Source organism: Vigna umbellata, chromosome 3 (assembly GCF_029865625.1).
Source record: "Vigna umbellata cultivar VRB3 chromosome 3, Vumbellata_1.0, whole genome shotgun sequence".
NCBI lineage: Eukaryota > Viridiplantae > Streptophyta > Magnoliopsida > Fabales > Fabaceae > Vigna > Vigna umbellata.
The window spans coordinates 34,342,527-34,358,848 of record NC_142167.1 but is presented as its reverse complement, the minus strand read 5'-3'; the positions used below and the strand labels follow the sequence as shown (position 1 = coordinate 34,358,848).

Sequence of the window (16,322 nt, the reverse complement as noted above, 5' to 3'; positions counted from 1 at the left end):
GCGTTCTGCAGAATTCTACAGAATCGCATCAGATTTTTCCAGAAACCAGAAACCCCATTTTCATCCCCTTCCATTTCTCAGTGCCAAGCCCACTTAAGGAGATGATGATGGAGGTTTCCTGGTGGTGGCTGGAGCACTTCCAGGTGGAGAGACCCACCACCAACTGCTGCTGCCCACTTTTGCTGAACGTAATTTGGGTTCCTTATCACCCCTCCGGTAAGCAACTTTGCAGCTAGCATAATATATTAGGATCCCCTGATTAATTGGGAGGTTACAGTAACTTGGTGTTATTTGATTCTTTCCGAGTCAGAGTGGGTGAGCGGTGGCTGACTTAGTGCAGATTTGGTAACAGGAAACCTAGGTTAATCTGGTTTGGAGAGGTATGATAAGGGGAGAGAGGTTTTATGGTTCGGGAACGAGAATTCCCTGTTGTTTTATGCAGAATCGCTAAAGGAAATAGGTGTACTGAGCTTGTGACAAAACCACTCGCTAACCAAAGAGGAAGGAACAATGCACCTAAGCGACGAAGGAACAACGGTGCCAGCGGAAAAAAACGAGAGCTTTGGAGAAATGGCGCACAAGAAAGCACTTCAATGGCGTAGAGAGAGACGACTTCCTCCAAAGACACTGGTGGACCCAAGCGACGGAAGAACAACGGTGGACAGAGACACCACTTCAATGACAGAGAGAGTTTCAAAGGAAGGAACTTCAATGACGGAGATAGAGTTTTGAAGGATATTCGGTGAAGGGGGAGAGAAAGTTCGAAAAGGGGGAGAGAGAGTTTCAGAGGGGGAAAGAGAGTTTCGAAAAAGAGGAAAGAGACTTTTGCAGGGTTTCTGAAAAGCGCCAAAAAGTTTCTGAAAATTATTCCAAAAATGCCCTCCAAAACAAAATGAATCTTTAAACAAAATTTAATAAAAACAACCAATGTCAGTGAGACACGTGTTGTTGTCAAATTGTTGTCAAAAATCTGTTGTTGAAGAAACGTTTTCCAGATTTTTAATTACAAATAACATTCAAATTACGTCCACTTAAAAGTTGACACGTGGCGTTGTCAAATTTTTGTCAAATTTGCGTTGTTGGAATATCGCTACCCAATTTATTTTATACAAAAAATAATCAAATTCTATTCTGTCCTTTCATCCTTCTGAACATCTATTTTTTTTTTAAATTTTTTTAACTGATGCATATTATTTTTAAGAAAATTGTTTAATATTGTATTATTTATTATGTGTGAGCTGAGCTTAATTTGCACGCGCCTTGTTATTGACTGGTTTTAAAAGGAATAAACCTTGAGCGGGAAAAAGCATCAATAAATACTAATATATTAATTTTAATTTTAATAATCATTAGTAGGAGTGCTAATTTTCTATTTTATTTTGTATTAATAATTAATAATTAATAATATTCATTAAGAGGGTGTGGTAAGTAGAAGGTACGCGACACGTGCTCGGGTCTGGGAGAGTCGGATTGGGAAACGAAGAGAACAGAGTGGCTTCGGAAACCCTAAGCTTCACGCATTTGGGGAACCTCCTTCCTCCACTCGCTCATGCTCCTCGCGTGACCTTCTTCTTCTTCTTCTTCTCTCTCTCTCTTCATCTCTCTCTCCTCTTCACTCTCAACACACATCGATCATCGTCAAAACCATCGTCAATCCCTCTTTTCAGGTACTCTCTCACCATGATTTCCTCCTTTTTTTTTATTTTCTTCATTCATTCATTGGCGATCATTAATCAAATACTATGTGCTTATGTGTGTATGCGTGCGCGAGAGATGGAGAGATAGTATTGTGCACAAGGAAGTGGAATTTGGATTGGAATTCGAAGTTTTGTGTGTTTTTGTGCTAGTTGGTTAGGTACTAAAATTGTTAGGCGAGGTGCCAGTGTTTGTCTCTGTGACTTAGAGACTTACTGTGTTTGATTAACTTAACTGTGAAATTAAAGAGAAAATAATGTCGTGACGTAGATGAATGAAAGAATTAGTTGGAGTGTTAACATTTGTGGTTTGGCATTTCAAGTTTGTTGACTTGTGTTTTTGACTTGTGTGCTATGAGAGACGAAGGGTACTGTGGTTTTGGAGGTTAGACTTGCTTGGCAGAATTGTGTTGATATTGTGGTTCTTTTATTTTGTTGAATGAAGTTGAATTTGAAATGGTTTTAGATTTGTTAGTTATAGTAAGTGGTTTTGGAGGTTAGTTAGACTTAGTCTTCTTGAGATTCTCTAAAGTATGGTCAGCCTTTGAAAAGGATGTTAACTATTTGGATTGAATTGCGTGAGCAATGCTTCAATTTTTTGTCGGATGTGTACCATTCTATTAATGTTGATGTTTCTTGAGGTTGAGTTAAACCCTCTGGAGGGCTCTGAAGTGATGTTTCGCCACTGGAACAAGTTGAACAGTTGCTGAGTGCGGAATCCCAAAACTATGTAATAGAAACACACCGTTGTAGCCTTTGGTGCTGCCATAGTGGTGCTGCCAACCTCCACAAATTGCCTATTGGGGTTGGCGAAAAAACCCTGTTATAGCATTATGGTGTAATGGTTATTTCATAACATTACAGTGGAAAGAATAATTTGCAATTTGAATTAAATTGTGACAGCCTAATCTTTTGGTTGATATCATTATATTAATGTTGATCTCTAGGTTGTTTTATGAGCTCTAGGTTATTTTATGAAATTCAATGAATGGGGGTGGAAAGATGAGAGAGATATCAAGAAAAGCGAAAAGGTAGGAAGAGGATGTAACAAGTGATGTAATGGTAAAGAAAGATAAGGATGGGAAGAAAATTGGGTGGAAATGAAATGGAAGAGAAAGTAGGTGGTGGAGGATTATAGTTTTTCTTTTATGCTTGGAAAATGATTTGTCGAAGCAAATTATTTGCTTGGATTGAACAATTGGATTTATATGCTTCTTTCCTTGAGTTTTTTTGTATGCTATGCATTTTATAGAAATAGTTGGCTGTGGAGCTTTAGGGGCATTTTGTCTTTCTGTAAAACCTTCCTGTTGTCTGTCAGTGCTTGTTGCTTATTGTTAACCATGTCTGCTTCAACTTCTATCTACTTGGAAGGTATGCATTATTTCCACCAGAAATATCAGAACGAGGAACTTGAGGCCAACATTAGTCAATAACTCAGACTCATGTTATTTCTTTGCTCTTATGTGCTCTGATGATTTGTTTCTCACAGGGAGGTGTTCAGAAACTCTGGTGATCATATCCTTTTGTCTGAAGGAAATGATTGCATAGTCACAGTAAGAGAGGATCAGATGGAACAGAGGAGGTCATTGATGTGAAGGGTCTGAAAATTCTGGTTCCTGTACCAAATCCTTTAATGTGGATATTAGTTGTTTTCTGCCTTTTTTTTTATATGGTAGCCTTCTTGTTTGACTGCTAGTAATATTATAGGCAAGTGAGGTGGAGTTATGTTCTACTTCAGGGTTGAGTGTCACTTTGATAAACTCCATAGGGAGGGGGGGTTGAAGTGGAAATACACTTTTTCCATTCTATTTCAGTTGGTTTTTGTAGGGTCCTGATTATGGCTGCTTCATTATTTTTCTGAATGCTATTATGGGAAAAATAACATGGTCTGTATAGATCATAGTTGTATATGGTCCTTTAATATGGGAAATTTCATACTTTCAAATTATTATTTTTTTCAAATTGCAATAGTAAGTTATTTGTATAAGAAGAATATTAGTAACTCTTAGAAAATGAATTTTAGGTCTAATTCAACCTCTAAAACCGACTTGTAAGATGAGGTTTGAACTCACTTATGTACTATAATTTGATTTTAGCTCTAGTCAATATGGTTCTTCAACACATCTCTAATGCCAAAGGACTCAATATCTTGAGCATGGGAATAAAGGGGGGCCCATAGTGGGTGACATGATAGACTAGTAAACCTCGATAGGATTAGAATAAGCTCGGGTACCATCTTAAAAAGTGGATTTGAAGCCTATATCACAAAAACAACTTGTAAAGTAAGTTTTGTACTCACTTATACACTATAATTTGACCATATCTCTAGTTGATGTGAGATCTCCAACAATGTAGATATTTTTGCTTTCGGTGAATGTGACATTGTCCTGTTAGCTTGGAACATTTTAGTTCCACTAATTTTTGAAGCTTTGATATGAGTAAATAGGGCTAAGCTTCAAATATCAACTTGGTTGGAGAGAAACCCCAAAGTTTTCAATAATAAATCCTTTGTATGGTATATAACAGTCTTCTTTGCCTCTTTATCGCATTCAACTTATGAGGTTTTAGAGGGATTTTTGGGTAAATGAAAAATAGTTTAATGACTTTACACTCCTATGATGAGCTTTTTATAGCCCATTCTTTGTTCTTTAAAGAGGATTTCTTGGTCTTCGAGAGAAACCCCAAAAATTAAATTTGGCTGTTGTGAAACTTAGCTGTTTGTGAGTTCTAAAAGAGGTTAAAAAATCCTAGACTTTGATGACAAAAAAATGCAACATAACACACTCCTTTCACTTTACGACACTTTACCCATGGACACTTCACTCAACTTAATCAATGGTAAACACCCTCTGTAGGTAGCCATTTTTGAAGCATCGAAATTCAATTCTGATACAAATTTGATAAGCACCCTAGCACTAGAGGAATCCACCCTCAATATATAGCAAGGGGGGAGAACAAACACTTACATACCCCATCGAACATCTCATTACTTGATAAGGGACTTGGGTACTCTATATACCCAAGTTCTTATCATGTGATCACCAAATACCCATTATAACCCTTTATTGGAAGTCAAACCACTTGTTCGCACATCTAGGTGACATGGCACTGTCGGTGCTGTTGCTAGCCTCACCTCTACTTACACAATAGAACAATTGATATAATTTGGTTTATCTATTTGGATGGGATTTTGATACAGACCCACACCTTAAAAGCTTATAAGAAAAAGAAAGGAATGAAATGAACACTGATGTATGTATTGTTCTGTCAACAAAAACATGAAATAGAAGGATAACAAATCGCGCCCAGGGCTACCCTCCTCTCTAGAGCAACACGAACGGTTCCTCTCCTCTGTCAACCAAAATCCCAGTCCTCCCCAACGTTTAGCAAAAACTGGATACAAATAGAATCTCTCCATTCCCCTCCTGATTTCTCCCTCCTCTAACTACCTGCCACCTCAGCCCTTGGATTCTTCTTTCTCACGTATACTTTTCCCCACTGTGCTTGGTACCTTCGTGGGCTAGAGGTTGAGGAAGCCCACTCATTCTCTGGGCCTCGTCAGATATGAAAGAGAGTGTTCTCCTAGCATTTCTCATATTCAAATCAGGTCCCTATTTATTTAGTCGTTATTTTGTGCAGCATATGAATTTCTGCGGAGAAAATGACTTAATTTCCATGGCAGCCTTCATTTTCTCTTCTCAAGATCATGTAAAGAATTTGGGCCCTCTATAAATTGTCATGGAACTTACCCCTAAATTAGGAGCATTGGTTGGTTACTAATTGATGTTTCAAAATATGTACATATGCTTATTATCTGTGACTGTTTCTGCCTATAATAAGGTTATGCTGTCAATTCTTCTATAGATGATTTAACTATCTTGTGCCTTTAAACTAGCAAATTGTTTTCCTTTTTAGTTAAAATTCCTTGTCATGATCTATATAGCTTTCTTTTGTTCCTAGAAAATGCATTGGTTGGTTACTAATTGATGTTTCAAAATATGTACATATGCTTATTATCTGTGACTGTTTCTGCCTATAATAAGGTTATGTTGTCAATTCTTCTATAGATGATTTAACTATCTTGTGCCTTTAAACTAGCAAATTGTTTTCCTTTTTAGTTAAAATTCCTTGTCATGATCTATATAGCTTTCTTTTGTTCCTAGAAAATGCATAATCACACAGGGAGGCAGTTAATGAGGTGAATTACTTGATCGTTTGACATGCCTTTCCTTTATATTTTTCAGTACCCTTGAAACCACTGAGCCGAAAGCTTCTTTCGTCATGGATATAGATCTCCGGTTACCTTCTGGTGAACATGATAAAGAGGATGAAGAAACAACTACAATTGATAACATGCTGGACAGTGAAGAAAAATTGCATAATGGAGGTATAGATGGCAGAAATATAGTTGATGCTGGTATTGAGGTACATGCTCTAAATGGTGGAGATTTGAATTCACCCACAGTTGATATTGTAATGTTTAAGGAAGATACAAATCTTGAGCCACTTTCTGGCATGGAATTTGAGTCTCATGGGGAAGCTTATTCTTTTTACCAAGAATATGCTCGGTCAATGGGATTTAACACTGCAATACAAAATAGTCGTCGTTCAAAAACATCAAGAGAATTTATAGATGCGAAGTTTGCTTGCTCCAGATATGGAACAAAACGAGAGTATGACAAATCATTTAATCGACCACGTGCTCGACAGAACAAACAAGATTCTGAAAATTCAACAGGTCGAAGATCTTGCTCTAAAACTGATTGTAAAGCAAGCATGCATGTAAAAAGAAGGTCAGATGGAAAATGGGTTATACATAGCTTTGTGAAAGAGCATAATCATGAGCTTTTACCAGCCCAAGCAGTTAGTGAACAAACAAGAAGAATGTATGCTGCAATGGCTAGGCAGTTTGCTGAATACAAAACTGTGGTTGGTCTCAAGAATGAGAAGAATCCATTTGATAAAGGTCGGAATTTGGGCCTGGAGTCAGGGGAGGCTAAACTCATGCTTGATTTTTTCATACAGATGCAAAATATGAATTCTAACTTCTTTTATGCAGTAGATCTTGGTGAAGATCAACGTCTGAAAAATCTTTTATGGATTGATGCTAAAAGTAGGCATGACTATATCAACTTTTGTGATGTAGTGTCATTTGACACCACGTATGTTAGAAACAAATATAAAATGCCTCTTGCACTTTTTGTTGGAGTGAACCAGCACTACCAATTTACATTACTTGGATGTGCCTTGATATCAGATGAAAGTGCTGCCACTTTTTCTTGGCTATTTCGGACATGGCTGAAAGGAGTTGGTGGTCAAGTTCCAAAAGTGATCATTACTGACCATGACAAGACATTGAAGTCAGTTATTTCAGACATCTTTCCTAATTCTAGTCATTGTATTTGCCTATGGCATGTATTAGGGAAGGTATCAGAAAATTTAGCTCCTGTAATTAAAAAGCATGAGAATTTTATGGCAAAATTTGAAAAATGCATTTATAGGTCCTTGACCAGTGATGATTTTGAGAAGAGATGGTGGAAAATTGTTGATAAGTGTGAACTTCGAGAGGATGAATGCATGCAGTCATTGTATGAAGATCGAAAGTTATGGGCACCAACATTCATGAAAGATGTTTTCTTAGGTGGTATGTCTACTGTCCAGCGATCTGAAAGTGTAAATTCCTTCTTTGACAAATATGTTCATAAGAAGACCTCTGTCCAAGACTTTGTCAAACAGTATGAATCAATCTTGCAAGACAGGTATGAAGAGGAAGCAAAAGCAGATTCTGATACTTGGAATAAATTGGCAACTTTAAAAACTCCTTCACCTTTGGAGAAGAGTGTTGCAGGGATTTTCACTCATGCTGTATTCAAGAAAATTCAAGCTGAGGTTGTAGGTGCAGTTGCCTGTCATCCTAAAGCTGACAGGCAGGATGATACAACCACAGTTCACAGGGTTCATGACATGGAAACAAGTAAAGACTTTTTTGTTGTGGTGAATCAAGTGAAGTTCGAGTTGTCTTGTATATGTAGGTTATTTGAATACAGAGGTTATCTTTGTAGACATGCATTGATTGTTCTTCAATATTCTGGACAGTCAGTGTTCCCGCCTCAATATATTTTGAAACGGTGGACAAGAGATGCAAAGCTCAGGAATATAATTGGAGAAGAATCTGAACACATGCTAACTAGAGTGCAACGGTACAATGATTTATGTCAGCGAGCACTGAAGCTTGGTGAAGAGGGATCATTGTCCCAAGAGAGTTATAGTATTGCATTCCATGCACTACATGAAGCACACAAAAGTTGTGTGAGTGTTAACAATTCTAGTAAGAGTCCTACAGAAGCTGGTACATCAGGGGCTCATGGTCAGCTTTCCACTGAAGAAGATACACAAAGTAGAAATATAGGCAAGCCAAACAAAAAGAAGAATCCAACTAAAAAGAAAAAGGTTTGCTGTTTATAAGAACTTGACTTCTACGCTTTCATGTTTTTGCTATATGACCTTCTCTATCACTTGCAGGTGAACTCTGAAGCAGAAGTGATGACAGTTGGTGCCCTAGACAACTTGCAACAAATGGTTTGTTCTCCTACAATTCGTTAACCCTTAAAAATGTTTGATCTTTTAGTCTTTGGGATAAAAACATGTAGATGAAAAGTTATGAAACAATACATGTGAATTTCAATTTATTTTAATGAATACATGTGTCAGCTTGCTTGAATTACACAGCCGTTCAGTTAAAAGGAACCTTCTTTTGCAGGAAAAATTCAGCACAAGAGCAGCAGTAACCCTTGAAGGTTATTATGGTACACAACAGAGCGTGCAAGGAATGGTATGAATACGACATACTAAAGTTCTAATATTTTATAATATATATTTAATGAGTTAAACTTTATAACATTTTTTTATTTCATGATGGTGTAGTTGAACTTAATGGGACCAACTCGTGATGATTACTATGGGAATCAACAGACTCTTCAGGGGCTGGTGCGTAAAAGAACTTGTGATAATCTTTTGTTAAATATTTTTTACAGTATAATAATATAGAAACTGTGTTTACATGTGTAGGGACCAATAAGTTCAATACCAACCAGTCACGATGGTTACTATGGTGCACATCAGGGCATTTCTGGTCTGGTATGGTTTACTAAAAGCCAAGGATAATTTTCTTTCCCTCATAATGTTTGATGAATTCTTATACGGTTCAAACATGCAGGCACAATTAGATTTTTTGCGAACTGGCTTCACATATAGCATTCGGGTTAGTATGGTAATTCAAACATTCTTACTTAATATTTTTTCTGAAGAGCACTTCTATAAATTGCTTCATTGTGGCAGGATGATCCTAACGTGAGAGCAACACAGTTGCATGAGGATCCATCAAGACATGCATGATTGTCATGTTATCCTTTTGGAACAAGGTAGTTTATATTTTGAGCCAACCCCAATATTTTGTTGTGATTAAATGAGTAATTTCGTTGAAGACGAATGTTTCAAGTTGTGTTTCAAATTGTTCCTATTTATAGGCTGATGAAGTGAGAGCTACTAGATGATTTTCTGGCGTTGAGAATGGATACCTCTTGGCCATTTGAGGTTATAGTGGAAAGTCTCCAAATCCAGTATTTGTAATATAATACTGTTATATTAATAATATAATATAGGATAACTGCAATTAAAGTCTACTATAAATATTAATAGATATTGTAAGGCTTTAGCGATCAACCTCATTTGGAGATTGTTGTATTATATACTTATTCTTTAGGCTGCTTGAGAAATTGTAATTATGAAATATTTGTTAGGAATGAAGTATTTCGCATGCTTATTTCCTTTAGTGCAAATGGTACTCTTACATTTATAATTTTATTTTCTCCTTTGGTCAATATATTCTGTATTTATAAGTGTCAAATTACAACATTTTTCCCTTTGAAACATAATTATGCATGAGTCCTGAATGCATGTTCATAGATCAATAATTCTGTTACTTTTAACAACTGAGAATGTTCAGTTGGCATGACAGCAATTTGTACTTTTTGATAATAACAGGGAGGGGTGTTTACGACTTAGTTCAGTTTTTTTTTTTTTTTTTTATGAAAATGTTATTTGAGCTAAATATAACTTTAACTGTTGTTACGTGTGCTTTCAATATAATAAAAATGAAAAGTTTGTAGCTAGTATATGAAAAGTTTAGATGTTTCAATATAAACAATGACATTAACTTTTCATTTAACTTTCGAATATGAAAACTTTGTACCTATTATCAATCCAAACACATTGCTAAATTTTCACAGGAATTCATATAGATCAATATCTTAATTTTTTAATGATTTCACTTAGTGTTTTCTTTGGTTTGGATATTCTTCAATCTTCATTACGTGAAGTTTTTTTATTGACACCTCAATTAGTTGTCTCCACACATAACCACAATAAGCAAAACATACAATGAAAAAAAGAAACTCAAAATGGAGTAACGAGAATATGACAACTACCGAAAAAGAAGAAACATGAAAGTGAATGGTTGGGAAATAGTGTTAATTTTTGTGCTAATTTATAGATTTGACGATGTTTAAAGAAATATTAATGATTTAGATATGTCGTTATTAGGTTAACAACTTAATTATAAAAATAGTCATTCACCTGAGAATTTTGTATTTTTTTTCTTCTTAAAATTGAATTATCATTTAAATAAGGATTTCAGGCTCTTTCTTTTTTTTTTTTTAAAAAAGTATCAATTTAGGTACTCACCTTTCTTTTATTTTTTGTATTTTTTTATTTTGTATATTTAGAAACCAAAATTATTGATGTAATTGATTCAAAATTTATGAATTTTTAATTATCATATCGTTAGTTTATGTTTTTTAAAATTTTATTTAGTTTTTTTTTAAGATATGGATATTTTATGTTTAAATGATAAATTTTGAATATTTTTTTTAAGTTAAACTTGCGAAAAAGGAGTTTCCTTTGTGAAATTGAAAAGATTAAATAAAAATTGAAATAAATTATGATAAATATTTAAAATTACATATTTGTTTAAGTAACGTATGGTCCTTTAAAACATTTATTAATTGAAAATGAAGCATAAATAACCTTAAGCTTATGTGCTAATTAAGCGTATTGAACTTTAATACTCTGTAAGCACTCCAATTCAACTTGTCCAACAAGAATAACAAGAAGGATAAGCACTCAAAGACATGCAACCCGTGTTCATGAAGAGGAAACATCACTCCTCAAGTGTCAAGTGAGGCAACAATTGTTGATTGAAGCACTTCTATAAATCCAAATTTCAACTACACATGTAGATAATCTAGCCAACCTCAACATAATTTGATACCTTTACCTATACCTATAAGTCCAAATTAAGATCAAGCACAAAGTCGTCTTGTTATACCTATCTCTAACTTTGTCATATTCCTTCCACTCACTTGAAACAATCATCCACGAACCTCAACCTAAACTTGAAAATAATGTACCAATACATCACCCTCTAATCACCCTCCAAGTAGATGACATCAATGCCCTAGCCTATCTTCTTATCCAATCCTTCATAAAAATATGATACTTGGCTTATCCTTTTGGCCAATATATTCGACCTAACACCACTTATTGGTGGTTTCCAGATGGAGTTGTCTCTCAACTACCACGTCTTAACTTATCCATCATCATTGGTTGACTACTCTAGTCTAACCTGTCTGGATCGACCAATCTTGGCCAGCTTACCTAAACTGACCTATTTGGGTCGATCATTCTGAGCCGACCACCCTTGGTTGAACATTCCATATCGACCACATTTCGACGATCATCCTTTGTTCAATCACTCTGAGCTGAACACCCTTTGGCTGAACACCCTTTGGCTGAACACTCTTTGGCTCAACTCTAGACAAATCACCTGTGGTCGGCCACCATGACTGAACGACATGGCCAATCGGCTACACAATGAAGGTCAGATTAACACAAATAATAATCACGAATCAACTTACTACTATTGATTAAGGTATGATTGGTGTTAAATATTTGTTTTTGAACTACACGTTGTTGCACGTGGCATCTTTATTTAGTTTATCTTTAAATTTTTTGTTGATTGAATAAGTCTTTTCTGTTCCAAAACTTTAGGAGAAAGCATTTATGTTTCATCTTAGTCAATTTTTTTGTTACTGCAAGTATTATAAATGTATTGCAATTGACAGTCAAATAAAATGAATTCCCACTCATATTTCATTCCAATTTATATACTCTTCCTCTTTCAGTATTTTATTCTCTCTGTTTTCCTGTTGTTCTCATTTTTAAACTAACAATTGGTGTAAGACCCATGAAAAATATTTACCTTAATTGTAACAATTTTATTACTAGTAGTAATAAATTTCTTTGTGAATGGAAAATATAATTAATAAGTTAAATAAGAAATTTTGGTAGCTTAAATGGTAGAAAATTGTGGTGATTTGAAGAACATGGGTTCAAACTCTTTTCTACTTTTTTTGTTTAAAAAAAATTAAAATATTGATAGTGGATAAGCACTCCACGTTTGAAGGCATTATTGAGGGATCAAATATGTCAAGTGGTGATTAAAATATTAATATAATAAGATAATATTAAAATAATAAATAATATTAAAAAATTGTTAAATAGTAAAATTTTTGGACTATAAATAGCCATGAGAGGGGAGGTTATTCTGCACAAAGAGAGAAAAAATCAAGTGAGAAATCTTGAGAAATAGAGAAGAAAGAGTTAGGAAGAAATTTTTAGTTGCAAGAAGAGTAGAGGTTCTGGAGGGTTTTCGGGAAAACAAATTCTGAGCAAGAGATTAAGTCTGGAATAGAGGTAGGGGAGCTAACCTTTCTAAGCTTTTATATTATGATTTAGTATTGTTTTATTACTATTCATGTCTTGAAATTCTGTGTGAATACTATTAATGAAAAACATATGTGCTTACTATATATCTATCTATATTGAATTTCTGTGTTAATATTATATGTTGTTGTTTCAAATCTGTAAATAAGAAATTTGTTAAAACTAGTTGAGGAACACTTTGGCTAAGGAAAGACTTGGTACTTAAGTTGTCCATTGTGACACACCTCTCTTTCCTGGAAGTCTACTCGAGAAGTTTTTAACTTAAATTTTGTTGAACAAATTATGTACTGTTAAATTATTGTGCAATATATCTTGTTGGAATGAAAATTTACGATGAATTCAGGTTATTGTGGTAGATATGGAATTATGAATTATAATTGTGATGGTAGGATAGAGGAATCTTAAAAATCGAAGTTGGTACATCCCTGATCATAGAGCAGCCCTGGTCAAATCCAGTAAGTTGTGACTAGTCATATGTACTGGCGTTTATGGTGAGTTTGATTCGTCAAACATTTGATTCTTCTCCGATGACCATTTATGGTGATATTTTAGTATTGTTAATTTATTTTGTGATAATGTCATTTGTATGATTTCTGTGATGATTGTATTTTATTATATTGCACTTGAATTTATGCATCTGAACATGATACTAGTACAATGGGGAAATTTTGTAATGGTATAATATGAGTTGAGGAATATGAGCATGGTATGAGTCTCGTGGAGAGATTCTGTAATGATATGGTATTAGTGTATATGTTGATGTTGAGGGTCATGTTGTTGGAGGTTATCCTGATACTAGTATTATGGGGAGATTTTGTAATGGTATAATATGAGTTGAGGAATATGAGCATGGTATGAGTATCGTGGAAAGATTCTGTAATGATATGGTATTTGTGTATATGTTGATGTTGAGGGTCCTGTTGTTGGAGGTTATCCTGATACTCTAATAATCATCCAGTCTCAAGTGGAGAAGGATGAATTATGTGTGAGAGGGGCAGGAGGTCCTGGTCTATGTGCCGGTTTTGGACATAGTGTTGAGGACTAACCTTGTGGATGGTACGGAGTATTTTGGAACTGTATTTGTAAGAAGAGGTAGAAGTCATCACAAGTGCATAACCTCCCGACCGCTCATCAACGTATCATCCGAATGAGTGTCTATTGGGTATTGTGGAATGAGTGTCTATTGGGTATTGTGGAATGAGTGTCTATTGGGTATTGTGGGATGAGTGTCTATTGGGTATTGTGGAATGAGTGTCTATTGAGTATTGTGGGATGAGTGTTTATGGGGTATTGTGGGATGAGTGTCTATTAGGAATTGTGGTATGATGGAATGAGTATCTATGGTGCGATTGTTGTATGATGGTATGAGGGTGTCTGACATAATTATCATATGATGTTTGTTGAGTGTATCAAAGTAATCATGCATGTTTTATAAATGATTTGTTGCATGTTAGCTCACCCTACTTGTTTGTGTTTGTGTATGTGCGATGATCGTATAATTCGTTATACGGGAGCAAATGAAGGAATGTCGTTTGATTCAGTGCCAATGAAGAAAGAGATAGAAGAATAAATTAGAAGAATTCAAGTTATATTTATGAGTTTGTAGTTGAAATCTGAGTTTAAGACATATATATATATATATATATATATATATATATATATATATATATATATATATATATATATATCAACTATGAATTATCAAGTGTGAGATTATGGGATGTTACCTTAAATGTAATGCTACAATATATCAATTATGAATTATTAAGTGTGAGATTATGGGATGTTACAATTGGTATTAGAGCCCTTGTCTTACAAACCTATGAAAATGGATGTCGAATCAAATTTCTCACAAGTTGCACCTCAAGTCTTTGATGGAGAAAACTACGATCTCTAGACTGTCAAAAGGGAGGCTTACCTGGAGGCTTTAGATCTTTGGGAAGCTGTAGAAGCAAATTATGAAGTTCTTCTGCTGCCAGATAATCCTACCATGGCCCAGATCAAAATTCACAAGGAGAGAAAAACCAGAAAAGCAAAGGCAAAAACATGTCTATTTACTGGTGTTTCTCAAACCATCTTCACAAGAATTATGACTCTTAAATCAGCTAAAGAAATTTGGGATTATCTAAAGGAAGAGTATGTTGGAGATGAAAGAATAAGAAGCATGCAGGGGCTTAATTTAATGAGGGAATTTGAGTTGCAAAGGATGAAAGAGTCTGAAAAAAATCAAAGAATACTCAAACAAATTGTTGGGTACTGCCAACAAGATAAGGTTGTTGGGCAGCAATTTTCCTGATTTCAGAACTGTTGAGAAAATTCTGGTAACGGTGCCAGAAAAGTATGAAGCATTTATTGCTTCATTAGAGAACACAAGGGATTTGTCTAAAATCACATTTGTAGAAGTGCTACATGCCTTCCAAGCCCAAGAGCAACAAAGTTCGATGAGGGAAGATCATGCTGTTGAAGGTGTTCTTCTAATCAAAAGCCAACAAGCCAAAAACTACTAGAAGAATCATCCAGCCAGCAACCAGAGCAATACAAATAATTACGATAAAGGAAAAGGTGAAAAGAAAAGTTACCCACCATGTCAGCATTGTGGCAAAATGGGTCACCCTCCATGGCAAAGACCTGATGCTAAATGCAACAAGTGCACTCAAATAGGACATGAAACAATCATATGCAAGAGCAAAAATCAACAGCAAGAGGAAGAAGCTAAGGTTGCTGATTAGGAGGAGGAGGACCAACTATTTGTAGCTACTTGTTTATTGAGCAATGAATCGAGTGAAAGCTGGCTGATAGATAACGGTTGTACCAATCGCATGACCTTTAACAAGGCTCTTTTCAGAGAATTGAGGCCAACTAATGTCACTAAAGTCAGAATAGGTAATGGTGATTATATCTCAGTCAAAGGAAAGGGGACAATTGCAATCACAAGCTATACAAACACAAAGTTCATTCATGATGTTTTCTTAGTTCTGAAATTGACCATAACTTATTAAGTGTTGGTCAAATGATTGAAAAAGGATTTAAAGTTATTTTTGAAGATAAATATTGTTTGATTAAAGATGGAGCTGGTCAAGATATGTTTAAGGTAAAAATGAAAGAAAAAAATTGTTATAAATCCATTGGAGGAGGAGCATGTTGCTTTTTCTTTGAAGGAAAATGTCACAGAAATCTGGCACAAGAGACTCGGGCACTATCATCATCAAGGACTACTGCAAATGAGTGGAAAGAGCTAGCACTTGATATTCCGATGCTTGAGGATCAAACTTCAAACTGCAAAGCCTGTCAATTTGGGAAGCTAAACAGAAAAGCTTTTTCCAAAGGCAACATGGAGAGCAACAAGGAAGCTGCAATTAATTCACACAGATGTAGCAGGGCCTCAAAGAACACCTTCGTTGAAAGGTAATCTTTATTACGTTCTCTTCATTGATGACTTTACCAGAATGTGTTGGATCTTTTTCTTCAAGGACAAATCAGAGGTGGCTGAAATTTTTTGGAAGTTCAAAGCCAAGGTTGAGAACAAAACTGGTTTCAAAATTCAGATTTTAAGGTCAGACAATGGCACTGAATACACATCTGAAAGATTCAATCAATTTTGTGAGGATTCTAGCATTGAACATCAACTAACTACTCCTTATACCCCACAACAAAATGGGGTTAGTGAGGAGAAACCGATACATCTTGGAGATGACGAGATGCATGTTGCATGAAAAGAATTTACCAAAAGAATTTTGGGCAGAGGCAGCAAGTACAACTGTTTTTCTTCATAATAGACTCCCCAAC

At 35.2% G+C, this 16,322-nt stretch overlaps 1 protein-coding gene across 2 annotated transcripts; it reads left to right on the top strand.

Annotated features, from left to right (window-relative positions):
* The first annotated feature begins 1,453 nt into the window (after positions 1–1,453).
* LOC148202355 (protein FAR-RED ELONGATED HYPOCOTYL 3-like) lies at positions 1,454–9,525 on the top strand. 2 transcript variants are annotated; one of them, XM_088110023.1, is made up of 10 exons: positions 1,543–1,667; positions 3,184–3,292; positions 5,939–8,144; positions 8,217–8,273; positions 8,455–8,526; positions 8,619–8,681; positions 8,763–8,831; positions 8,911–8,955; positions 9,033–9,115; positions 9,221–9,525. In XM_088110023.1, exons 3-9 carry the CDS (start codon positions 5,976–5,978, stop codon positions 9,087–9,089), a joined length of 2,532 nt encoding a protein of 843 aa, XP_087966149.1. In that variant the 5' UTR covers positions 1,543–1,667; positions 3,184–3,292; positions 5,939–5,975; the 3' UTR covers positions 9,090–9,115; positions 9,221–9,525. The 2 variants fall into 2 exon arrangements, with proteins under 2 accessions (XP_087966150.1, XP_087966149.1); XM_088110024.1 differs by lacking the exon at positions 3,184–3,292 and having other exon boundaries at positions 1,454–1,667.
* Positions 9,526–16,322: the final 6,797 nt, after the last annotated feature.

What these genes read in the sequence shown, in the direction of transcription:
- LOC148202355 (XM_088110024.1), top strand. Translation starts at nt 5,976, where the DNA reads ATGGATATAGATCTCCGGTTACCTTCTGGTGAACATGATAAAGAGGAT. An exon ending in ATCCAACTAAAAAGAAAAAG is followed by an intron (nt 8,145 to 8,216) that starts GTTTGCTGTTTA and finishes TATCACTTGCAG; the next exon opens with GTGAACTCTGAAGCAGAAGT. An exon ending in TAGACAACTTGCAACAAATG is followed by an intron (nt 8,274 to 8,454) that starts GTTTGTTCTCCT and finishes CTTCTTTTGCAG; the next exon opens with GAAAAATTCAGCACAAGAGC.